Raw genomic sequence first — 27,352 nt, 5'->3', positions numbered from 1 at the left:
CCACTGAGGCCCCCACAGAGGTTTTTATGATGATTTTAATCGAAGGATAGTAAGAAAAGCAGTCAGAGTCTAGAATCTTTAAATCCAGGCATCGGAATACTTTATAAATATTGTACTTAAAGTTGTATTTAACTTTGAAATAACTCATTGTTTTTGCATTTTGTGTTCTAGCATTATTTCTTCTGGAAAGGATATTATTAAACTGAGCTAGCATCTTACTATAAAATTCTTCCTTAGTACCATCTGAGTTGGGACTAGTTATTGTTTAATTTTGTTTCTTCATATTTGATCTACTGAGCTTTTTAACAAGGTTTCTCTAAATTAGGATTTTCTAACTTTTCCACTCAGGACCCCTTTTGCCTTGAAGAATTTTTAAATATCACCTGGATATATAGGTATAGGTAAACAAATGAAACATCCTTTGGCATACATATAATTTTATCATTTATTAAGATGATGGCTAATTTACATACTAGTAGGGTGGATCTGCTTACTTACATTTACAAAAGGGTCTGAATCTTGGCTGAATATTTGATATTGCAGGGCACATCATTTTCAACATTTTATAGAATTCATTGATGCATTGATTTTTGTCGTCTTCAGTGCTGAAAATGCTGCTTTGTGTAAATGAAGAACACAGAATGGCAAACATATATCTTAAGTATATAAGTAAAATACTAGAATCCAGTATTACCTTAAAGATAGTAATTAAGACTAATTCAATACACGATGAAGACTGATGGTAGGAAAGTGTTAGCCGTTACTTTCCATATTTAAGTATGTTTTTATAAGTTCAGAAAACTTCGTATGTACAGTAAAAATACCTTAATTCAAAACATATACAACAGCCTTGGGTCTGAGCTGGGGCGTTTAATCATTGTTGCATTTAGTTTTATGTTGTGTTCAGAACCAAGGGCTGCAGTGAAGTTATGTCAGAGAACGTAGTTGAAAGCTGCCAGAAACACATTGGATTTGTTCTGTATTTATTTTCAGATTTTGTTGTTCATGTAGAAACTTGTTCTTCTCAGACAGCATCTTATATAACTTACATACAGTCAGCTGTATAACTCTGGCTGGCTTGGTACTGACTGTAGGCTAGGCTGGCCTCAAATTCAACAAAGATCCACTGGACTGACTCCTTATTGGTGGTGTTAAAGGACTGTACCAGCATGCCTAATTTTTTCTTTATTTTTTTCCCTGCCTTTCGGTTGTTTCAGAAAATGATTAGTGCTGTCTCCCCCGCCCCCTTTTTCAGTACACACATGACCTGTCTGTGGGATTGTGCAACTGAGCTCTAAAGAATGAAGATACTTTAATAGTTGATTGAATACTTGGTTCCTTTATGCGTATATAGAATGTTGGAATAAAGTTGAGATTGTTCTTTTTGAGTCAGGAACAATTCTCTTTCCCTCTTTTTGGGTTGTAGTCTACTATTTCCTTACCTCAGCCCTCAGTAATTATGTCTGTTAACTACAAAAATTCCCATTTGGGAGGGGCTACTGTTTAGTGTTTGAGATGCTATCATTGATTCAAATGTTTTATTTATTTACGTGTAGGAGAGTGTGTGTGTGTGATTGCACTGCTGCCATGGTGTGGGAATAGATGTTAGAAGATAACGTGGAGAAATGGGTTCTCCCCTGTCACCGTGAGTTACAGGGATAGAATGAAGTCTGAGGACTTGCACAGCAAGCCAACTTACCAGAGCCAATGAGTACACTTTATGTTTACTTTTATTTATTTATATTTTCTTTTATTTTTAAGACTTATTTAGGCTTTTGTATATACATATTTGTGTGTGTGTGTGTGTGTGTGTGTGTGTGTGTGTGTGTGTGTACATGTATACATGCAGTGCCTAGAGGGCTAGGAAAAGGGTGTCAGATTCCCTGGAGCTGCAGTTCCCAGCATTTGCCAACTACCCAATGTGGGTGCTGGGACCTGAACTCTGAACTCTGTGGTCCCATGATTGAGCGGTAAATGCTTTTAACCACTGGACCATCTTTTTAGCTCCCGAAAAGAACATTTTAAGTCACTATCAACCATCCTTTGTTCTTCTTTGATCAGTCAGGAACAACAACAACAAAAAACTAAGAATGAATTAGCTTTTATATTTACTTTCCTCCCCCTGGATGGGGAAGAGTTTCATAGACAGCTAAATTATGTTCATAAAGTACACAGCTTTTGCCTCATTTTCTAGGCCACCCATGAAGTTGTTACTCCATTTTATGGATATTGATGGAAATTTTCTTTGAAATGAGTGGATTTTACATAGATGATCCATCATATTCTTTTAATTTCCTTTCTCGCAGTGTTTGATTAATGCTGTTTGTCTTGGTCACTGTTCTATTGCTATGAAGAGACATCATGACCAAAGCAACTCTTAGAAAAGAAAGCATTCGGTTGTGGGCTTGCTGGCAGTTGTAGAGGTTTAGTCCATCGTCATGGTAGGGAGCATGGCAGCATACATGGTGCCGCGGGAGCAGTAGATGGCGCTACATCTTGACCAGGAGCGCTGGCTGCTTTTACACAGGATCTGAGTTTGATTCTCAGCATTTACATGGCTGTTCATAACCATGTATACTCCAGTCCTTGAGCACGAGGCACATGTGTGGTGTACAGACCTCATACATGCAGACAGAACACTCTCACACTTAAAAGAATCATCCTCTTGAAAACACAGGCCAGTGGTTTAGAAGGGTGTACACTGATGGAGAAGTAGAAACACTGAGGTAGAGTTTTCTTTGTGACAGCTCTGTAGTGATCCCTCATGGGGATAGTGCCCTTTCTGTAGTTTCTAGCCTAGCCCTAGACAACTTAATGTTATATATTTAATACAATAAATAAATAAATAAATACATTAAATTTGAAAGGATAATCTTGGTAATTGAAATGATTGCTTGCAGGTCAACAATTCAAAGTTTGTTAAGATAGATTATGCTAGAATTCCATAATGGTAATGTCTCTTGACACTGTACTAATTGGACATTAAGATCAGGGAATCCAGGCCAACAAGGAATTAGAGGAAGAGAGCTAGTGACAGCAATAGGATTCCTTGAGCATCTTTCTTTTTTTCTTTCTTTCTTTCTTTTTTTATTTTTTTAAGCATTCCATTTCTTCAGGCCTCTGGCTTTAAGATTTTTTTTCCTTATGATTTAAATGTATATTTCCAGCTTACCTCCAATTTATATATGTGTGTAGGATGTGTGTGTATCTGATTTCTCTTTGCTAGTGGTTGCTTTGTAGCAGGGAATAGTTAATATATTGCTAGCTAGAATAATAGTATTATACTATCAGTAGATTTATATTTTTAAAAATAAAATGTTGGGGCTGAAGAGAAGGCTCAGTGGTTAAGAGCACTGACTGCTCTTCCCCAGCATCCACATGGTGGTTCACGACCATCTATAATGAGATCTGGTGCTCTCTTCTGGTGTGCACATGTCCATGCAGACAGAGCAATGTATACATAATAAATAAATCTTAAAAAAATAAAATGTTGAGATAATTAATTTCTAATGTGCCTGTAATTTTTTATTTGAAAATCTTGTACAGTACTAGTAAATTTGGAAGGTGAATGGGACATAGAAATAATAATTTGTCAGTTTTGTATACATAGGTCCTATTGTGTGAGTACTAGAAAAATAATGACTTCATGTGTGCCCAGCCTATCTGAGGGAGAGGTAACACATCCAAGTGCCATCAGACACAGCTTTTACTTGAGATGCGCTTGGCCAGCAGCTGCCTTCTTCCCTTCACTGACTGTGTTGCTTAAGTTTGGATAAGGTTGCGTAAATCATGTTCTGTATATAGCACACATCTAGTTTGAAAATTTCTTGCATTTAAGTGTAATGGTTCTCTTCTGTGCTGTTCTAAGTTGAATTTTATGTTTTATTTATTACTTTGCTTTGGGAAGAATAGAAAGGGACTATAATGAGAAAAAATGATGAGGATTTTAGGCAGATGGTAAACTTGGCCAGGAATCTTGATGAGGTTCATGTAGATTATGAATTTTTAAAGTAGACTTTTCTTTCAATCATTCTGTATCCAGTATGTTGTATAGACCTCAGCACCTGGTAAGTACTCAGTAAATGTATAAATGAATGCTCAAACTGTTAACAGTGATCTCTAAAAAGAAAGTTACTGGGTTTTTGGCCAGTTAGGCTACATAGTGAGGCCCAGTTCACCAGCGACCCTCAAAAAATATAAAGCAGAGTTCCTGGGTTTAAATTTTTTTTTTTAAATTTTAATGACCCTGAGAAAATTTTATTTAGACAATAAAATTGAATATTTAAAAATATTTAATATAGGCAGAACTTTAGCCTTTGTCATATTTAAATATAGTCTCAGATATAGGATATATGGTATAGCTTTCTCAGTACTAAGACTGACAGCCATAGTGCGCAGTATTCAGCACTCTGCGAGAAAGACAAAAGCAGTAGTGTCCACAGTTTCCCAGCCATGTAACAAGTATGCCAGCCAGTGCTATTGTGACTGCTTCAATCCTCAAAGAAACAGAAGACTCAAACACTCTTTATTGTTGCCCATTCTTCCTCTTAGTGTACATGGAAAGACTACATTAAAATGTATCCTTTGAGAATAGGTAATTTGGGAGTCTGGTGTGTTGGCATATGCCTGTTATCCCAGCTGTCAGGGAGGCAGAGGTAGGTAGATTGCTGTTACTTTGAGGCCAGCCTGGTCTACAAAGTGAGCCCTGGATAGCCAAGGCTACACAGAAACACCTTATCTTCAAAACAAAACAAAACAAAATAAAAACAACAAACAAACAAACAAACAAACAAAAAAAAGAAAGTAGATAATTTGGCTGCATATGGTGATAGATGTCAGTAACCCCAGCTGAAGCAAGAAAATCATGAATTCCAGATGAGGCTGGGCCACATAAGAAGCCCTCTGATACCCTGGACTACATAGTGAGACCTTTTTAAAAAAAAAAAAACCAAACAAAAACACCTACAATAGCTAGAAAACTGTAAGGCATAGGTTAGTGCACTTAACTTTTCTTTCTCTCTTTCTTTCTTTTTTGTTTTTTTGTTTTGTTTTTCAAGACAGGGTTTCTCTGTGTAGCCTTGGCTGTCCTGGACTTACTTAGACCAAGCCTCAGATGTGCAGAGCCTGCCTCTGACTCCCTGAGTGCTGAGATTACAGGCATGTACCCCTCGCTTGCCTATAGTTAACCATATTTTATTTAATAAGAATATACTCATATTTTCTGTAGGTTCTGGGGTTTTAATATATTGAATTTTTACACAGAGATCTACTTATTCACAGTAATCTACAAGTTAAAGAAAAGCACCAATACCAAACCTTGGGTGGAATTTACGTTTTAACAGAAGTAGATTATGTTTTTATAGTTCAGATTCTTTTATCCCATTCTTTTCTCTGAATACATACATCTTGATAGTCTCTGCAGTGTAGCATTTTAAACAGTAATTAATTGAAATTAATTACCAAGAATCATTATTTTTAAAGGGAAGAAGATAAGTGTTAAGAAGGTGTGACTTCTGTCTTTCCCTTGTAATGTGAAAATGTAGAGAAATTAAGTATAACCCTAGATACCTTTATGGCTAATGCTGATTTTGGACCTAGGATTTCCTATAGATTTGTGTCAGTAATACATTGTATTTGTACAGATACATATCGCTCATTAGATTTAATTTAGAAACATTTTGTACATATGCATCTTTAGAAAGTTACTGTATGGTCATATTCTGGCATATCCAGAGAATATACTGAAGAGTGTTAATTATAATATTACTACCTATCATGGACACTATAAATGCCTGTCAGTAGTGAACTGATGAAATGTGTTGCAATATTGTTTTTATTGGAAATTAGAGCAGTTGTCTAAAATAGATTTAACATGTGCTAGTCGGAGCATATGTTGTCGAGTACTACATTTACACAGAGAGGATGTTCAACATGCAGTTTGTGTACACAGTCCAGTGCTGGTTGGAGAACTGGGGCCAAAGTACTCCGGTCCTTCGTTTAAAATTTACATAAGTGTATAACATTTGTGCAGCTTCCTGCATGTGTCCTAAAAGGTTAAAAGCTGCTTCATTAGGAAAATGAAAATGACTATATGCTAACTTGAACAATTCATCTATAGGAGAAAGATCTCAAAATTCTGTTGGTGTCCTTCAAGATTTGGACTCCATTATATGCATTATCATCTTCCCTCACCTGGAAAAAACTCAACAGCTACCTGTGATTCAGCAAGTGATGAGTCTTCCGTTTTCCATGTACAAAAACTGATGGTCCCTCAGACATTTTTCTTCCTGTCAAACTTTACTGTTTGTTCCACCTTCTGCCTACTTAACTCTTCTCTTGATTACTTAGCTGCATTCATATTCTCTCTCTCTCTCTCTCTCTCTCTCTCTCTCTCTCTCTCTCTCTCTCTCTCTCTCTCTGTTACGTAAATAGTTGTACAGATGCCACTTTTGTTGTTACATTTTGCAGTGGATAGGACCCAGTGGTGCAGAACCCATGGAAACAGGGATAACTATGCATAGCATACTTGGATTTGTGTAAAAGTAGTCCTAACAGCAAGATGTGTATGAAAAATGTAAGCTGTTATATACTCAGTTGGTTGCAACTCTAAGGATGGTAAGAGGTCTACTTTACACTGTAAGTTTATTTTTTCTCTTAAGTCTATTTTTTTCGGCGCTGACAGTAAAACTCAGGGTATTGGATATGCATGGCCAGTGCTCTACCACCGAGCTGCATCCTCAGTCCTGTCATGTCTTATGTTTTATGTTGTTCGTGTTTTCCATGCATATGTATTCCTATAGGCAAAGAGCATACTTAGTAAAAGGAAATAAATTTAATAGTAATGAAAAGAATATTACTGTGATAAATTAGGCATGCATCTATGATCTTCAGTCCTTTTATGGCATAACTAGGGTAGGTGACATAGGAGGTAAAACATAGATATGCATTGATGTTTTATAAAGTGTCCTTTCAAAAATCTTGCTGTATTTCATAAGCATTTTCATTAAGTTACTTTTTAAGTTTTATGGTCTTTTACTTATGCTTAGCTAGGCTATTGTGCAATTGAGTTTTTTTTTTTTAATATGTATGCTACACTATACTTTTAATGTAGGAGAAAACCATAAATATATTTTGAGAAGTAAATTTTTTTTCTTAGTATGTTTTTCTGTGGGTGACATCTTTACATTGTCCTTTTGTCTGAAAATGGAGATTTTGAAATCTTACTAGGTTTGATTGCCATCACCAAAAATAAACATAAAATTTAGGGAAAGACATCAATATGCAAAATGGTGCTCTGGCTTATTAGCACATTTGTGTTACTGTCTAATTTTCCTCTTTTTCTTGCTTAGGAAACCAGTCCTGGGCCTAGATACTTAGTAAGCGTCTACTACTATTTCCTATCTGTGCTATTAGGGAGAAATGGTCTTCTCATTGAACTCTGTTCTGTACAACTAACAAGAGGTCCAACCCCCTCCCCCTAAAGTGCTGTTGAGCTGAAGGTGATGCACTATTAAAAAGTTATCAATCTTAAAACAATATATACGACAATGTATGTGTGTGTGTGTGTGTGTGTGTGTGTGTGTGTGTGTGTGTGTGTGTGTGTATTCTCCCCCCGCCCCCCACCCCCGAGACAGGGTTTCTTTGAGTCTGTCTTGGACTTGCTTTGTAGACCAGGCTGGCCTTAAACTCAGCAATCTGCCAGCCTCCCAGTGCTGGGATTAAAGGCGGGCGCTACCACGCCTGGTTTAAGACAGAAATTTATGCATCTCCTTTCATAGTATTTTCCTTGCTTTAACATCAAGTCATTATATTAGCAGTATGGCATAGAAAGGGAAGTTAATGGAAAAATCACTGTTTTGATGTTAACAAAACATCAAAGTACATTTTAAATGTGTGTTCTATTCATACTGAATTTTGTGCAGTTGATTTCTCTCCTTCAGTCTTTATGTAGGTTCCAGGCTTAGCCGTGTGCAGCAAGCCCTTTACTCATTGAGCGACCTTGCTAGTGCCAGTGAGCATATTTGGTTTGAGTTTTGGAGGAACCTATATTTTTAAAATAAAAAAATTGAGATGTCTTTTCTAGGCTTAAGAGAAAAAAAGAATGAATGCTCTAACCTCTGAGTTCTTGAATTTAACCTTGTCTTTGTTTATTTTTACTGAAGTTCTGAGGGAGAGAAAGTTTGCTCTTTGGTCTAAAGATAAAGTTTGTTTGAACCTTAAAGATGGTTGACCTTGAAGGTAGGAGGTAATAAAATTCAGATTGCTGGGTTTACTTTGTGCTAGGTTTCACCAGGGAGGTTACTTAGAGAAGCTGCCAAGGAAGCACTGTCATACGTCAATGTGGATGCTGCATGTGGGCCAAGGGCAGCAGCATTCAGGATACTGCTGTTTGCCAGTAACCTCACATGCTCCGTAATTCTAGGCTGAGTGTACCTTTGGCTTTGGTATGTAACTCTGTGCCTGACCTGAGACATTGTTTCCTTACCCATGAAATGTAAGTACTACTGCCTAGAGAAAGACCGTAGAAGACGATTCTGAGAATAAAATCCAGAGGCAACTGCTTAGATTTACCACTTTTAGTTCTTCAACCAAATAGTTTAGCTAGGAATGATCACACAAGCAGCTTGTATTCCCTGCCTTGCTTTCCACATCTTTAAAGTGGGTATAATAATAGCACTTAATAGCATATAGTAAACTCACTATACTTACTAGTACTATTAAGTTAGTGTTACATAGCTGGGTTATTAAGAAGCCTAAATAACACATTTTTTGTTTTCTAAATCACAAAACAAAACTCCTACATATAGTACAAATACTATACAGTAGGTACTTTATCTCACTTCATCTCATTGTTAGGAAGAAACCTTATGTTGGCTACCCCTAAAATACTTACTGACACACAGTAGTTATGTCAGGTGTCTTACAACATTTATTTATATTAATAGAAAAATCCTACACTGTTGTAGTTAATAAATGACAATAAAAGTATTACCAGAAAATAACATTCTGCAGTACATAATAGCTGTTCATTTTGTACATAAAGGGTTTTACAAACAGATGAATTTATAGGAAAACAGTTGACCATTTAAAAGTGTGCATTAAGATACTTCTTAGCCAGGCGTGGTGGCGCATACTTTCAATCCCAGAGTTCGAGGCCAGCCTGGTCTACAAAGTGAGTCTAGGACAGCCAAGGCTACACAGAAACCCTGTCTCGAAAAACAAAACAAACAACAAAACGGAAAGAAAGAAAAGAAAAATAAAAAAGATAATTCTAAAACTTCTAAGTCAGCCACAGTAGTTAGGTATATTTTACATTCTGTTTGCTTGATTTCTCTTAATTCTTAACTTGGCATTATCATGCCGCCTCCTCTGCATCTTTAGTACAGCAATTAATCTCACTGTAAGCCTTTACTAAATTGAACATCTTTTGTTTAGTCAGGGAACCAATGTGTTACGTAGCTTAAAAATACACGTACTCTTTTAGGAAAATTGGGATTTTATAATTTGTAATGGTAAAATAAGAGAGTTTATCTATTGAATTTACTTGACAGTTTGCTTCGGAATAGAGCCTCTGTGTCTTTAAAGAATACAGAGTGAGTCACCCCCTGCTCTTTTGGTAGATGCCTGGCTGGTGAACAGCTAAGCTGCTTTAGGCATGTAATAGAACATTCCATTTCCTGTTCCCTTGCTGACACAGAGGAGTGTTCCTGCTGGCAATGATCTAATCATAGTGCAGTAAGAAACATGGCAGTTTGATAAAACATGGTGGAGACAGCGGCTGAGATGGAAGCATATGTGCTAGAGGACATTCTTGAGGTAGGGTTAGGTCTGTAAATGAAATGGAAGTGGAAATTTGAACAAAGAAATCTTATCTGCTAGAATTATTTTACAGATGAATAGATTAGAGAGCAGAGAGAGACAGAGCATAAAAGCAGGATACGGACAAGCCTTATTTCCTGTGAGAATGTGTCAGTCTGGTTCACATGATTATTAAACTGTGTAAATGTCATGCTTTATAAATTGTAGATGTGTTTGGTAGGGGAAAAAGGGAACGTGGGTTCGGACTTGATCAAAAGCCTTGTGCTGGTGGTGACCTTTAGATTAACTCATTAGAAGGTGGGGTCTGCAAAGCAGCTTGAAGTAGATTTAGTATCAAATGTCTTTGAATTCATTTACATATCTAAGCCTAAAGCTGTGCTTGCAATTACCTGTAAAAACTGCTGGTTATTTTAGTCTTCTAATCTAATTGCTTAATTTAAAGGATGTACTCTGGTCCTGCATTTTCCATGTGACTTTATTATGAAATAAATTAGGAATTTAATCTTAAAAAAAAAAACCTCTAAAATTTGACTTCTGATACTAAAATGCTATCAGTGAAAATCTCTTATGATTTACGTTCATGGGTATTTTAAATTATACTTTTTTTCTGATTGTATCAGCTTTAAATGACACTATTTGAATAGAAAGCGGTTCAAGGAAATAGGTGTCAAAGGGCAACTGTAATTGATTATGGCCTTGGTTGTAGCATGCTATCAAAAATTGTATTTACTTAAATCTCAAATCCTTATCTGTGAGGCTGCAGGACTCTTATTGTGTTGGTTACTGTTTTTTCCTCTTTAAGAAAAGGAATAAAAAGCACGGCCATTCGGATATAGGGGCTTTATGGTAGTGCTAGGATAATTGTGACCATTTCACCGTCTTCAAAAGAGAGATTTCACTGTGGGGAGAGGGGTTGGGAGCTGCTGCAAAGGGAAGCTGGGCGGGGCCAAGAGGAGAAAAAAAGCCTCTGCGCATTATAAAGTGCTGCATGATCAATGAGCATTTTCTGGAGTCTTTCAGTGTGTTCCTGGAGCTGACATTGCAGCAAGTCTCAGGGTTCTGCAGAATGAAAACTGATTCCATTGTATTTTCTACCTCCTTGCAGACACCTGCCAATATCCCCCCCCTCCTAACCCTTACTGTGTAGGCTGAATTGTGTGGTTAATTTCCAACCCACAAGCTTTGACACTATTAGTTAGTTTACTTTACAGTGCTGTGAAATAATTTACTTGGAATCAGTGGAATATACATTCATTAAGAGAATTCAGTAATTACAAGACATCATGTGACTTCTTTGGCAATACAGTTTAAACAGACCTAATTAGATTTTAATGCTGTGGTGGTGCTTTTTAATTTGCACTTTAAAACATTTGCTTGGATTTTATAGAAATTTGATTCATGGAGTTTTGGTAAGCCTGTTTGACAATTTTCTTAGGACATTTAAATTAAGATTATAAAGTGTTTTAGAAGTCTTCATTTTCTGATGGAAAAACCTCTTTGAGAATAGTTACACTCCCAAGTACAGATTTTTTTTTTTACCTGTTGTCATAACAGTTACTTATCATAATTTCCATTAAATTAACAGGCTTAGATGTTGAATCATATATTTATTTGTTATCAGTTATTAGAATCACTGCAATTTTGTTTGTCCTAATTTTCCACCTATTTTAATTTGTTTCTTTATACTTGTTACACTAAACTGTATTGAGTAGCTTTCTGTTTAAAATATTAGAATATAATTTAGTGTGTCAGAATCCATGTGAAAAATTTTCAAGTAGTAAGAAGTTACTTTCCGGAAGTGAGAGTATTTAGGATGATACACTGCTAGAATAAAAGTGCAAAGAATATATTTTTAAACTTTGAAATGAAATGCACCATTTTAAAAAGTGTCTTAATACTATAAGTAGACAAATCGTATCTAATGACTTTTCCAGAAAAATAACCTTTGGCTTGTTTGTTTTGTTTTCCTGAGACAGGGTTTCTCTGTGTCACTTTGGCTGTCCTGGATTCACTTGTAGACCAGGCTGGCCTCAAACTCACCTGCTTCTGCCTTTCTGAGTGCTGGGATTATAGGTGTGCACCACCATGCCCCACTTTGGCTTCTTTTTAAAAATAACCTACTCTAAATGTTAAGGATCAATAATAAAGTGTGTCTGTACAGCAGTGTCAGTCTTACTGCACATAAGCCAGTTGAAGGGCACTTTTGTAGCTTTTACCTTTGCCATTTTGCTTATTAAAAACATAGGGCTTATTAGATTTTTTAATTTATGTTAAAATAACATAAACTTTTTTCAGGTTTGTACTTTGACCCTTTTAGTCATATAAGTTTTAAAGGTTCTCTTATTAAATCTTAGTAAAAGAGAACTTAAAACCAGAAATATAGACATATCCTTAGTACTGTGGTTTTGATTTCAAATTTAATTTTAAACTTTCCTGTGGTTTATTTTTAAAACCACATTTTATTTTTTATTTATGCTTCTTTTTTACATATACATATATATTATTACATGTATATAAAATTACATACAGCAAGAAGAACCACAGAACAATCAGGAATTATATTAATGTTACATTCATAGTGTTTTGGCTACTTGTATTGGCAACCTTAAAGAAAACGTCTTTCCTATCTTGGTGAGTCTAAAATTCTGACTGTAAATCAATGTCTATCACATCTCTATTAACTTAAAGTATCTATCTATACCTAAAAACATCTTAACCCCTTAACAACTAAGCTTAATTGTAAGACTAAACTATCTGGTTTTCACCTCCATCAGAGACTTGAGAAGGAATAAAATTTAATTACCTGAGTAAACCGGAAGTGCAGGTTAGCAGCTTCCAAATGAAAAAAAAAAAATGACAGAGACAGTTGGATGCTTTAACAGTCACTCAACACTCTCTGTAACGTTGGAACATCATCTTCAGCCTTCTGGGCCTATATATTTGACAGACATATTTGTGAGGCAGTAAATGTTGAGGACTTGCTTAACCTGCCTTGGCAGTTTGGCCATTAACTTTGCCTGCATCCAAACTTGCCCATTTTTAGGCAGAATGCTGTCTGTGGCAGAAGTGAGGACAGGTATATGTAGATGCACACAGAAAGAATAGTTAACGCTTTAAATCTTTAATATCTTGAATGAAATACATTTCTGAAATTCATAATAGAACTAGAGGGGGTTGGCTATAATTTATATTACTGTTTTTTCAGCTGTCTAGTTTGGTGAACAAGAATAATTTGTTTTTAACTAATCACTAATTTTTCCCCAAACTAGTCAAAATTATTGTTGGTTCTTTTACGTTTCTGTAAAAGGAATTAATACTGCTCAAGAAACTAGAAAAGTGTTAGAAATTTGAATTGGGCTTTCGTCCAGTCTATAAATACTTCTTAAATGTAATATTTGTTGTTTTGTATAGATACGGTCCTAATTTCAGAATGTCATGATTTTCCTGTCAGTTGTATGCAGCAGCCGGTCTCAGCAGTTCTCAGATCAGTGGGAAGAAAGAACCTTCACTTTCCTGTGAGGTGTGGGGTAGCCTGAGTTTGAGTGACTAAGAGCTGTGTGTAGAGACTTGAGGTTTATATATAGATTTTGTATGTGACAACATGAAATACAGGAAATCACGGACCTTTTTATTAAATTCCAAATCCTTTAAAGTATACTCTTTGGTTTTAATGTTTTCTTTTGAAAAACATTTATAATAATAGAAATGTTACTAGTATTGAGTATAATTCTTTTGTATTTCTTTGTCAGGTAAAGCTAGGATTATAGATTATGCTTGATGTTACAGTCACAGTGTTTTATCAGGTTAAAGCTTGAGTATTTGACTGGACTCTTTAAAGTTGAAAGTGAAATAAGTATAATACTGAAACTAAGTATAAACAGGTTTATCATATAACCTGCTTTAATGTACAATCTTACCTTGATTGATGTCCTAGGATTTCTGTTTGCTTTTTTAAGTAAGATTAAAAGAGCCATAGAGCAGTTTCTGTTTTAGTAAGTCATTCTATGTGTAGTTCAAGTAGGGAATGTCCATTTGCTGTTTACCATTGTTTTTGGTGGTGGTTTTATATCAGCCATGTGAGTAGTCTCTTTTCTCGGGCATTATAAAACATACCAGCATATTAATATACATCATTCATGTAGTATTCCATTCAGTTCCATGGTGCACGTCATAGTGGCAGTTGCTACTAGAAAGACCTGGACGCAGTAACCCTTAGGTCACACATATAAATCGATGTGGAGGATGTAAGTTAAACTAAGGATGGACATTATTTTGGCAGTTGCAGTGAAAGGTTTTATAATTAGGAGGCATGTTGGATGAGTAAATTTCTTATACTCATTTTTGGGTTTTTAAGTACATGCAGTGTGGGCAGATGGATGCTTGAAATTCAGTAGTGGGCCCAGCTTATTTTGTTTCACAAGGTTAAATTTGAAGAGTACAGAGGAAGAAATGTTTGCCATGAGTATTTTAAAAGGCTAAAATCTGTATGGATCTATATTTGTTTACTAACATTCTTCATTGTTTATATCTAAATAATTTGAGGCCTATTTTCAGAAGTATCTTTAGGAAGTTGACATACATTGTTTTTAATTTTTCATAGTTTGATTACTCTTTACCTGTACATGTTGACAGTCTTCTGGGTGGGAGATAGTCATCTCACTATGTAATAGTCCTGGATGGCTTTGAACTCAGAGTTCTCCTCTGCCTCTAATGTACCTGTGCCTTCTAAATGTAGTACCACCATTCTTCCTTCAATTGTCATTTTTAACTTTTCATTGTTTGGATTTCATTATAGCATTTTTAGATGTTTGTTTTGTGTGTGTGTATATGTATGTATGTATGTATCTGTATTTGTGAGTGTGGGACTGTCAATATGTTATGCTGCTTTTATTTTTATATTCTTGTCATTTAAAACTGTATATGTACATATATACCTCATGTAGATATACTTACATACACTACACATACATGTTCTTGAGGCTAGTTTTTGCAGTATAGATAATGTTTTTAGCCTAGTTTGTCTTGGGATGGTGGGCAGATGTTGCCACATTACTTTGATAACAGCTTTGGGAGAGGAGTAAATCTCTAACAGGTTAAGTTTATGGTAGTAATCCCTTTAACATTTTAGAGACACTGTAATGGCTCATAGAAGCTCCAGGCAGTTACACAATGGTAGAAACGTGCAAATAAATAGAATTATTTTCATAGGAGACTATGAGATTCAGACGAGGCTTTGCAGTGAGTCTCTAATCCCACATTGATGCTTTGTAATCTAGTGGTCAGTGTATTGTGTGCAAATGGGTTGGAACCATCTGAATAATGCAGTTTTTGCATGTATGCAACAACTTTGAAACCATTCTGCATTGTTGGGAAATTCACTGAGGAGCTCATTTTGATATGAAATAAACTTGATCGTTGATTGCTAAGTTGATGAACATAAGAGTTCTGCTTTATTATTGGTTTTAGTGTGGAGCCTCGTGAAAATGGTGACTTTTGGTTTTATTAGTGATTGGTTGAATATTGATGAATAATAATTGGTTTTCAGATGAAGCTAGATATCTACGAATTGGTTGGGGCCGTGACTAGTTTGTGTATATTAGTAGTGTGATCAGCCCTATTAGCAGTTATTTATTGAATATTTAAGTTGTTATCAAAGGGGAATAAAATGCCAAGTACTTCATTAGATGTTTATTCCTCTAGTGAATCTAAATGATTCTGTGAGTAAGTAGGGACCTATGTCATAAAAGGAATAATAAGGTTATATAAACATGGATCACAGTGACAAATATAGTTGACATTTGTTAGATCTTCTTTTCAAGTAGTGGTAACCTTCAGGTACCATGTTTATGCTATCATCCTCCAATTGACAGATGAAAAGTTGAGCCTGAGAGAGTATTCACATAATCTTTATTTTCTTAGCATTTAAACTGCTTAAAAGTTTTAAGGTGCAAAAGAGGTGGGGTTTTTGCTTTGTTTTGTTTGTTTGTTTGTTTGTTTTTTAAGAGACAGGGTTTCTCTATGTAGCCTTGGCTGTCCTGGACATGTTTGTAGACAAAACTGGCCTTAAACTCACAGCGATCCTCCTGCCTCTGCCTCCTGGGTGCTGGGATTAAAGGTGTGTGCCACCACTCCCAGCTGCAAAAGTTTTTTATTATGAGTTATATCTGTCAATATTTGTAGTATTGGAAATAATCAGTATTTGCATTACTGGAAATTAAAGTTCAGAAAAACTTTTAACATTTATTTATTTAAGTACTAGGTATTACTTATTAGCTTACATATATTTAAAGCTAAACTACTTTTCAAAAGGAACTACAGAATGGAGTGTTAGTGCTTTATATTTCTGCAGGTAGTTCTCAAGTCTGACGTAATAGAAGATAGTTAAACTGTCACTTGCTTTTATATTCAATGAATCATACATTGTTATGGAGAAGTCCCAGAAGAAACTCAGGTGCACAGTGATAATAGGTTTGGAAAGCATGTTAATAGCTCAGGTAATTGTGCCCATTCTTCTTGATACCTCTCAGAACCGGTACAGGTGGTGGTTTGTTTTGTTTTCAATGTGTTTTACATTTGCCATGTGTGGGCTTATGTTTATGTGTTTGGTCCCTCGAATTAGTAAGTGGAGACCATAGGACAACATACAGGAGTCTGTTCTCTCTTCCATTTGGGTTCTAGGGATAAAAACCAGGTTGTTAGGGTTGGCAACAAGTACCAGTCGTTTCTTTAGCATATGATCTGAGGAATTATCCTTGCATTTTGTGAAGTATTTTAAACTGGTGTACTCTGAATATGTTAAAAGCACACATTTTTATAGCATACCAGTCATCTAGAACTAGGTTCAATGGGGGTTGTTGGTAGTTTTTATTTAAATTCTACAATTAAAAAAAAAAAAGGTCCGAGGAGATGACTCAGCTGATAAAGGCAAATGACTACCAAACCTGACAGTCGGAAATTGAACCCGCTCCATCCTTGTCTTCTGATCTCTTCACTTGTGTTATAATATGGTATCCAATATATTTTCTAAAATCTAATGTTGCCTGAAGTCTGGACTTAATAATTAACAACAAAGAATGTCTTTCTTGAGATGACATTCTGGTTTTATCATATTTGAAAGAATGTCTACCAACTAAATAAATCTGATTTGAAAAATCCTTAAAATCCATGTTTTTTAAAAGTGCCTTTTGTTCTGTTGTCATCTGCAGGTTTTTCTTGAGGTCACTATAATAATACACATTCAGCAGGAAATGCTTCCAGTTTTATTATATAGAACTTTAAAAAGATAATGCACAAATGGTTGAAAAGGTTGAAATTGGTGGAGCATAGTGGCAGCACATCTGTAATCCTTGCTGGGGTGTATGACTCCAGGATAGGATAAGATAGCCACAGAGTTCGGCCAGCCTGGACTTCAAGAGAAATGTTGACTAAATAAACAGGTGAATGAGAGAGAGAAACAAAAACAGTTACTGTGAAACACATTTAAAAACTGAAATGATTTTATAAATTCAATAAGATGTCATTTATGAATAATTAGAGATGATTTGTAAGTTGTTTGATCACACATTTCAGGAAGTAAAAGAGACAAGAGTACAGTGATAGTGCATACCTTTAACCCCAGTTTTCAGGAGGCACAGGAGTCCGGTTTCTGAGTTCAAGGAAAGCCAGAACCACACAGAGAAACCCTGTCTTGAAAAACCAGAAAGAGAGACAGACATAAAACATTTTCCCCAAATTTGAACAGCTTTTACCCTGAAGGCTGTAAATTTCTTATCTTTGCATCTTGAAACGATGCAGCTTCTGTTTTCATTCAGTCACGAGTTTTTTGTTTTTCTTAGAAACTACTTAGGTTATATATTTCTAAAAGTGAAAAATAAGTTTGAGGGTCTCCTCTTCCCTGGGGGCTGTTGGCTACCAGCCCACTAGTGCAGGAGGAGCCGAGGTGGGGCACTGTGAGTTTGACCACGAAATAGCTTCTGGGACCAGCTGCAGAGAGGCAGAGCAACTTTAATCCAGTGGCGAGGAGACTATATGGGAAAGGGGAAGCAGCCAGGAGATAGTCTGACAGGTGTTCACAGTGCATTTCATTTACATTAAACAGCAGGGTCCTATGTTTGCAAGGGCACAGTACCTAATTATCCTGTAGGCTCAGGGAGGGGAGAGCTACCAGGGAGCTGTACCAAAGGCGGCCATTACTTGATGTGGTTAGAGGCATCTGAATCTAGATGAGGTCAGGCAGAGAGCAGGAGGCCCTGCTGGGGAGAGGGAGTCCTCCATCTATCGCTGAGCTCAAAGCTATCTGGACTGGAGGACTGCAACCTTAAGTAGCAGGGTCCTCAACATAAGTTCTAGCAAAATGGCTGACACGTGACTTTGTGTGTAATTTGCTACCAAGTCTAAATACCAGAATTCAGTTCCCAGAACGACTCAGTGGAAGAAGAGAACCAATTGCTGCACCTCTATATTCATATTGTGGTAATGTGCATGTGCGTGAGCCACACACAGCACTCACCCCACCCCCAATACGTAAATAAATAAATGTAAAAATATTTTCAGGTAATAAAGTATGTAATATGTGTCCTTCATTCATTAAAAAACTAAGCTAGGGTGGAAAGTGCTTATTGCACAAGCCCAAACGCCTGAGTCTGGAGTGCTAGCACCTAAGTAAAAGAGCCGGGCAAGATGAGTCTATGACCCCAGCACTGGAGGTAGAAATAGCATACCTTTGGGGCTCACTGCTGCATAGCCTGGGTAACAGGTAAAGATGACATTTTCTCACCAAAAAAGTGTGTGTGTTTTGACAGAAAAATTTGAAGCTCAATTTTGCAGAAGCACAATATGTTTTGATAAATCTCATAACTTTATAGGCACAGTCCTTATTCTGTTTGACCTTACTACGTTGCCAGTAATACTGTTGCTGTTGCCAACATACTACTTATTTACTTCCCCTTGGAGTTTTCTCTGTCTAGCCTTTCATGCATTTCCTTCTCCTACCTTTTCTATTCTGAAAAAGTAATGGGAGTCTATACATTAAGATATTTTATAACGGGCTGGAGAGATGGCTCAGAGGTCAAGAGCACTGGCTGCTCTTCCTAAGGTCCTGAGTTCAATTCCCAGCAACCACATGGTGGCTGATAACCATTTATAGTGAGATCTGATGCCCTCTTCTGGCCTGCAGGTGCTACTTGCAGGCAGAAAACACTACATAATATATAAATAAATCTTTAAAAAATGATACTTTATAGTTTGTGTTACGTCTTTGATTAAATGGTAATTTTGTAAAATATAGGGACATTGGCTCACCTTAGATTTAAAAGTTATATATGTATTTATATATTTATATAAAGTGTCATTATATTATGTGACTATAATTAGACCAAAATAATTTAAAGTAGTTTATAGAACATATACTCCATAAAAACTAAAAAACAAAACTAATATTAGTAAATTAAGACCAGAGTTAAAGAGCACAGTTTAGAAGTATATATGCAATAAGCATATTTCAAGTTAACTGACAACCAGTGCTAAATGTGAAATTTGATGAATTTTGATCTGTGCGGAGTTCAGAGCTTCTGTCCATGGACAGTCTGAAAAACTCATGTTTCTCCCAAACTTAGATCTGAGTAAGCACTTTGTCCTTGGGCCCTAATCATGGAAATATACCACACCACCAAGGTTCATTTGTTCCTATAGGATATTATCCAAGTGTTTATTAACAAATTGATATTTTTCAGATACTATTTAGAGCTTCTTGAATAGAGTTGACAAACTGGTGCCTTTGTGGTGTGCTGTTGACCCTTATGGTGAACACAGAACTTATATTGACTGCATTTTCTTGAACCAGAGCCATTTCCTCCACACTGGTGTACAGTCTTCACAATTAACACCTTGCAGATAGTTTGATAAATTTGTCTTACAAGTATCATATGGGTTTAATGTTATAAATGCTAATTCTTTTTTTAAAAATTAAATTTATGTTTCTGTTCTCTGTGTGTTGTGTGTCCATGGATGGTGTATGGCAGCTTGCATGTGTCAGTGTGCACATGTAGAGGCCGGAAGACAACGTGCAGGAGTTAGTTTTGTTCTTCCATTACGTCATGGATTCAGATCTTCAGATTTGGTGGCAGGTGTCTTTATCTGCTAAAGCCTTCAGCTGGCTTGATAATTATTATATTTTCTAAGTGTTTGCTGCTTCTTTGTGTATAAGAATACAGTGGATATTGACCATGTAACTTGTAAGCTAGCTAAAAGTCACTTATTTACTCAGTATTGTGTATTTCTTTTAGATAAATGGCTGTTGTTTGTTAAAATCTTTTTTTTGTAAAAGTTTTGTGTATGAGTGTACTTAAGCATAAGTACAAATGTTGTCTTTATCTCCCTACTCATCTTTATATCTTCTGATTTCTTTTTTTCTTTTCCTTATTTTAAATTATACTAAGAATCTTCAGTAAAATCCTGAGTAGGGTTGTTGGCTGTGGACCTTCTCCTGGCCTTAGAGCGGGGAGTGCTGTTTCTTACCACGTAATATATCACCTTTAATGTTTCATGATTCTTTTATCTTACTGAAGGTGTTCACTTTGATTCATAGCTTGCTAAGGGTTTTTATTCTAGAAGCGTATTGCATTTTGCCTACATTTATATGCACATTTCTCATCTCCCATTTTATGTAATTAGAACTTGATTTTTTAAAAATCATCTTGTTTTCTATGTTTCATTTCTCATTATTCCTTTGTTTCATACCTTTCATTGTATCATTGATTTTTATCTTGGCCTCATATTACTATTACTATTCTCCTTGTGTTCACATCATTTCCCAAATTGATTACATTGGAATCTCTTGAGGGAATGGTCTGGGTACTAGTAATTAAAAAAGAGAAGAAGAAGAAGAAGAAGACAAAGAAGATGAAGAAGAAGACAAAGAAGATGAAGAAGAAGAAGAAGAAGAAAAAGAGGAGGAGGAGGAGGAGGAGGAAATCCCAGTTTTGCTTACCTCTGATATTGTGAAACTTATGGACAAAGATGATTTAAAGTTATTTTTCTCCAAACTCTGTAAAATAATTTCTTAAAATGCTTCTTTAAAAAAATGGTTAGAAATTTTAAGTAGGTGGTGCCTTATAAAAATTTTTTTCTGAAGCAGTATTTCATGGTCTGTCACAGTAGACATTTTCAGTATTTAAAGAATTACGAAAAAGTTTCTAATTTCATTTTGTGATTGGTATCCAGTTTGTTCCCTAACCAGTACAGATAGAGACTAAAACTCTTCAGTATTTCTTTTTTCAGTTATCCCTGTAAAATGTAAACCTCATGAAATATGTGCTTAATTACAATACAAGCAAATCACTGCTAATGAGCAATTAATATTTTTGTTTTCTAGTTTTGTCAAAGACAGTAAATTGATGAAAATTTTTATTGTGACAACACTACATGAATAATATGTACATCTGTCCTTAGAAACGTTTTTGGGGTAAAAAAAAAAAAACCACAGGAGATATGGAAATATCATAGAATCACCAACCAAAGGCCTTGTCAAAGTTGTGTGTCTTTAGTGAAGTTATGTATGTTCAACAATCTGCCCTCTAGGTCTATTGTATTGTTTTTTGGCTTGAACTACAACCAAAAGCCAGACTGACAAGATGGAGCTAAACAAGAGACTGTCTCAATATACAAACAGTAGTAATTAGTATTATTTACTCTTCAATGTACTATTGTAAATCTAAAGCTTAGACAGACTGTGACAAAGAAGAGGTGCTCATAGAGGCTTAGTGACAATTTGAGCAGATTCTTGAATATTGAGATGATCATACAGAGGAAACTGTAAGTATAAAGTTATGAGAAAAGCCCCCAAAATTGATATTTTGAGGGGAAGATTGAGAGGCAGTAGACATAATGTAATTTCTATAAAGAAATTGGGCAGTGCGACAGTTTCCTCAGTTACATACAAGACTGCCGTGAGGTGAAGGGAAGAGGAGCTTCCCTGTTTTTTCCCTCTGTCTTTGTACATGTGGTGCCCTTGCACGGGTACACATAGAAAACCAACCTGTGTCATTAGGAGAGAGCCTCTCTGACCAGTAACATGTAAGGAGACATCTCATGCCTGACACTTAAGATTGTCTCTTAATACCCATGTCTTTTGGGAGTAGCATTGTTTATTCACCTATGCAAGATACCTACATTTAAATTCGTTTTTTGTTTTAAATTGTATTTTGTAATTAACTTACAAACAAAGCGTTTTTATAAGACATTTTTTTCTGTAATGTTAACAGTATTAAACTGGATGGTTAGGAATATAGACAGTGATGTAATACCATAATCACATTTTCTATCATAAGACCATTCCTTTTAGTAGCCAAGAACTATGCCCACCCAATGTATCTAGTTAATTTAGTTGGCAGGAAATTGGCTTAAAGGGTAGTGCTTAATATGTATTTGTTTCTGAGAAGCTACAGACACATAGAACATTGGGTAAATGGGAAATGCTCTAGATCTCTAAAAATTGCGTGTATTATATTTTACTTGTAAAAAATAAATGGTAGTACTTAAAGTTAAACTGCATTTTATGTATAAGATTGAGATGTGAAGCACTCTGCCAGAAACAGTGTGATAACAAGCCCCCAAACCTAGAAATTACGTATTTCGTTCATAGTACCCATGTCCGTATTAAGCTGAGCAATATTTGTTTAGGTCACCTAGGAGAATTCTTTTGATAAAATAAGTGGTACTTTTGTATTTTGAGTTATTCTAATGTTACATTTGCTCAGGACAGATGAAAAAAGGATGAAGACAAAGCAGTGGCTCCAACTTTGTTCACCTACTGCTTCTTTCTGTCAGTATTTACCACAGTAACATCACTGGAAAGCTGTGCCATACTGCACTTCCATCGATGGACTTTTTAAAGCCTGGATTTTCATGATTTTAATGTCATCTTTCTAGAAAAAAAATAGTATAAAGAATTACTGTGCTGGCAAGATGACTCAGCAAGTAAAGGCACACAGGATAGAGATGTGAATTTGGTATCTGGAGTGGACACAAAGGTGGAAGGAAAGAACCAGCTCCATCAAGTTTTCATCTAAACTCTACACTTGTGCCACTTTCGCTCATATACATCTCTCTCTCTCTTTCTCTCTCTCTCTCTCTCTCTCTCTCTCTCTCTCTCTCACACACACACACACACTCACACACACACACACACTCAATGATACCTTTTTCAAAGTATAAGAAAAACAAGTGAATTAACAATACTCTGGCCAGGCATGGTGGTGCTCACCTTTAATCCGAGCACTCAGGAGGCAGAGGCAGGCACTGTGAGTCTAGGATAGCCAAAGCTACACAGAGAAACCCAGTCTAAAAAACCAAAACACACACACACACACACACACACACACACACACACACACACACGCACCCCCAAAAAACAAACAAACAAAAAACCCCCCAATATTCTGCAAAGTATAGTGTACCTTTCAAAGCCTAACATGGTGAGTAGTGCATGCCTTCAATCTCAGCACTTGGAAACAGAGGTAGGGAGATCTGTTTGGCTTAAGGCCAGTTTGGTCTTCATAGGGATCTCCAGGCCACCCAAGGCTACATGGTAAGAGTGTTTCATTGCACATTTCTCTTCCTCCCCCACCACCATTACAATTTCTAGGGCTTATGTTACTAATTTGAAAACCCTTTTATTAGGTTATACTCCCTCCCCCCAAAATAGCCAAGGAATAGCAAAATCCTTTAGTTATACAAAGCTATTAATATTTCATTTGTTTCTTGGGGAAAGTATAAACATGGAAGACACCAATCATGTTCATTGTTTAAATGTGTATTTTAGAACCAAAAATTTAAATCTCAGGTTCATAAAATACCTAAGAAATAATTGTCTATCTGTGTCTCATGAAACAATTTTATTCAAAATCTCTAGTTGTTACTACTTTTAATATTAGCTGCTTTTTAAAATTACTATTTTTATATGTCTGTGTGTTTTGCTTCCTGTATGTACGTGTCCACAGAGACCAAACGAGGGCACTGGCTTCCGTAGAACTGGAGTTACAGCCTGGTGTGGGCTGCCGTGTGGGCCCTGGGAACTGAAACTTCCTTCTGTAGCGCACCAAGTGCTTGGAACTGCTGTGCTGTATCTTCAGTCCCTAAAATGATTATTTTAGGTCACTTGACACGGTTTCTAGGGCTCATTGAACTACTATTAGTGACTTTGCAGTTTATATACTTTCATAATAGGTGTAATGCTGCATTTCAAGCCACAAGTCTATATTTTTATAACTAAGGTATTTGGAACTTTGCACTTCTTGTCTATTTATCTTTTCCTGACCACTACAGTGAAGTCAGTGTATAGTTTAAGATTTAATATTTATTGTTTACAGTGATAGTAATAGAATCAGTGATCACTGTATTTCCAGAAAAAAAAATTTGTTACTTTTTGAGACAAAGTGGCTTCCATGTTTAGTACTTTCTCCAAGAAGCATTTCACATGACTAAAGTATTAATAGCTTTCTATAACTAAAGGGTTTTTGCTGTTCATTGGCTATTTTGGGGGAAGGAGGTCTATCCTAATAAAAGAGTTTTCAAATTAGTAACGTAAGCCTGGGAAGTGTAATGGGAGGGGCGGGGTTTAGCAGCTTGGGCTATGTGTAACTGTTTAAGAACATGCCTAGGAAAAGGTAATACAACAGTTGAGTTAAAACGTAGCTAGAGCTCAGCTGAGAAATTACTGAGAGAGACATACTCCAAAGTTGCTGCAAAAGTAGGTCGTTGTCAAAGCGTGGATTTGTTGAAGTTGTCTTGTTGTACAGCTTAACAAACAAAGAGTGGGAAAATGGTGTAGAGCGCATGTTTACGTAAGCTAGACAAGGAATAGCAGCTAACTGAAATTTGGAGGAGCTGGCAAAGGGAAATTGGAGTGGTGGGTACTTTTCGTTGTGAACTGACCTGGAAGGAAATGATTGTAAAGAGAACATACCAGAATCTTAAAGTTCTGCATTAAGAAACCAGACAAAGAGAGCAAATTAAAAACAAACAAACAAACAAAGGAATAAAGGAAATGATGATGGTAAAAACAGAATCTGTGACCAGTTGGCTCTTTGAAGCAGTGATTAAAATTGAGAGAGGAGGCGAGAGATTGAAAGAAGATATGCCTGATGATTGTGAAAAACATCGTCGTTCAGAAACCAGTCCATATCTACTTTAAAAAAAAAAAAGGCTATGAACAGGACCAGGACCAGTGAGATGTCTTAGTGAATAAAGTTGCTCGTTCCAGGCCTGCCTGATGACTGAAGTTTGATTCCCCAGGGCCCACATGGTAGAAAGAGAGAACCAACTCGTGCAAACTTTTTGTGACCTCCGCATGTGTGCAATGGCACAATCAGGCCCCCCCCCCTCTCTCATGCAATTTTGCAAAGATATATGTTAGTAGTAGAGTGCTTTCCTAATGTGTGGGGACCTGAGTTTGATTCCCATCATTTATAAAATAATAAGCTACCTAGGAACTGATAGGAACCACTTTATGCCCATGAGATTAACTTATGTAAAATGAGCAAATTCTAGGAAATACATCTACACAAATCTAGCTGGAGAGTCAAGACCCTGAAAAATCTGTTGGAGAAATTATGTTTGTAATTTAAAATGCTCCCACATAGACATCTTACTGTCCAGATGGCTTCATGTATAAACTATATGAAGCTTTAAAGGGAAATACACTAGCTGTATACATAATTTGATGGAAAACAGACAGTGAGGGATCATCACATCCCCATGTTTGAGACCTGCATCAATCTGATACCAAAGCATCATAAAACACAGTGGGCTCACGAGATGCATCTACAGGTGAGGGCATCTTTTGCCAAGGCTGACTATACTATCTAAGTTCATTCTCTGGATTCCAAGTGGGAGAAAGAGAACTGAGTCCTGCAAACTGTCCTCTTACCTGTTCATGTGTGCACACATGCACAGAGTAATTTTATACTTGGAAACCAATATATATCATGATTGTATAAACAATCTTAGTGTGCCAAATTAATGATGTATGTGCACAGTAAGAAACTTGTTTGAGCATTGGTTGACCAGTGTAATTCATGGTGTCAACACATTCAACGGAAAAAAATATTTTATTATCTCAGTAGGTACAGAAAGGGGTCAAACTTGATACCCACTGATTAAAACATTCTTCATAAATTGATTATAAGACTGACCTGATGAATATCTGAGGAAACTTTGTCGCCAATGTAACACCTAGTGATGATACTGGGTGATTGTGTACTCTTAATACTTGAAATCCTAGCCTAGTAAACAGATTTTAAAGAACAAAGCTCCTTCCTCTAACACCCATAGAAAATTGGAAGAAAACAAAATGTAAGTAGATAGCATAGTTGTACAAAAATCTCGATTCTTTTACAAAATAGTTACTACAAGTAATGAGTTTGGTAACCTCATGGTATTACAAGCTTGAAATTATCCTTTGGAAAGTAAAAGCATTTAAAAGTAATTGTAATACCACTAGAATATATTAAAGTATTAGGGGGCAAGGTTAATAAACTATATAGTTCATATGTTGAAAACTAAAAATTTTTCAGAGAAAGCAAATGTGGCCTAGATACATGGATGTATAGATGGACTATAAACTAAATACTGTTGAAGATATTTATTCTGCTCATGGTTCCAGTCAAATCCACCAAGCTTTTTGGTGGGGGTGGGGTCTTTGGAAGTGACGCATTTTAATATTTGTACAGGAGAAGCTATAGAATATCCAAAACACTTTTGAAAAATAAAGAAAAATTATGGTTTACAAGATATACAGCTTTATTAACTATGGTGGATTATACAGGTATACTTTTTAGGTATACCTTTTAGGATGGTTTGTTACATTATTGATAAAAGGAGAAACATATGGTTTAATGAATTAGTTGAAATTATAGAGAATATCCGTAATACAATCAGTTGGTTTATTTTGTTTTGTTTTGTTTTGTTTTGTTTTGTTTTTGAGACAGGGTTTCTCTGTGTAACAGCTCTGACTGTCCTGGAACTCACTCTGTAGACCAGGCTGGCCTTGAACTCAGAGAGCTCCACCTGAGTGCTGGGATTAAAGGCCTGCACCACCACTCTTGGCCAATCAGTTGGTTTTTGACAGAGGTGCCAAGGTGATTCAATAAGGAAAATTGTAATCTTAATCACTGGTGCCAAAATGTTCAAGTCTCTCTTTTTATTGAAAGGAAGGATAGGTCAAGTCTTATATATGTAAAAATTTACTCAGTTAATGGTGAATGTAGTTGTAAAAGTCAAGACATAACCCATTCCAGAAAAAAAGCATGAGAGACAATGTTTATGACTTGGATTAGTAAGTATATTGTAAATAGGATACAGTACAAACAGAAAATGAGTAATTTGGACTTTTAAAAACCTCTTTTTCAGAAGCTACTGAGAAAATGCCTAAAGAAAACACACGTTAAAAAATATAGTAAACAACATGACTGATAAGTGGCTTATATTCAGAATTTATTCAGTTCCATAATAGGGGAAAACAATAAAAATCAAGAAA

General features: G+C 36.0%; 1 protein-coding gene across 7 annotated transcripts in view; it reads left to right on the top strand.

Moving 5' to 3' along the window:
- Positions 1-27,352, top strand: part of ANKRD17 (ankyrin repeat domain 17) — a 143,527-nt gene that overhangs the window by 17,665 nt on the left and 98,510 nt on the right. Inside the window, exon 1 of one of the 7 annotated variants that reach the window (XM_084758431.1) lies at positions 8,967-9,816. The exons of 5 other annotated variants lie outside the window; for them this stretch is intronic. In XM_084758431.1, coding sequence (XP_084614557.1) covers positions 9,763-9,816 — 54 coding nt within the window. In that variant the 5' untranslated portion in view covers positions 8,967-9,762. Of the gene's footprint in view, positions 1-8,966; positions 9,817-27,352 lie in introns of those variants that run through there. One more of the 7 variants, XM_084758435.1, reaches the window with a different exon arrangement.

The sequence above is a fragment of the Acomys minous genome, assembly GCF_964271855.1.
Source record: "Acomys minous genome assembly, chromosome: 15".
Taxonomy (NCBI): Eukaryota; Metazoa; Chordata; class Mammalia; order Rodentia; family Muridae; genus Acomys; species Acomys minous.
Note: the sequence above shows the minus strand (reverse complement) of the source record. Positions and strands in the feature narration are given on the sequence as shown.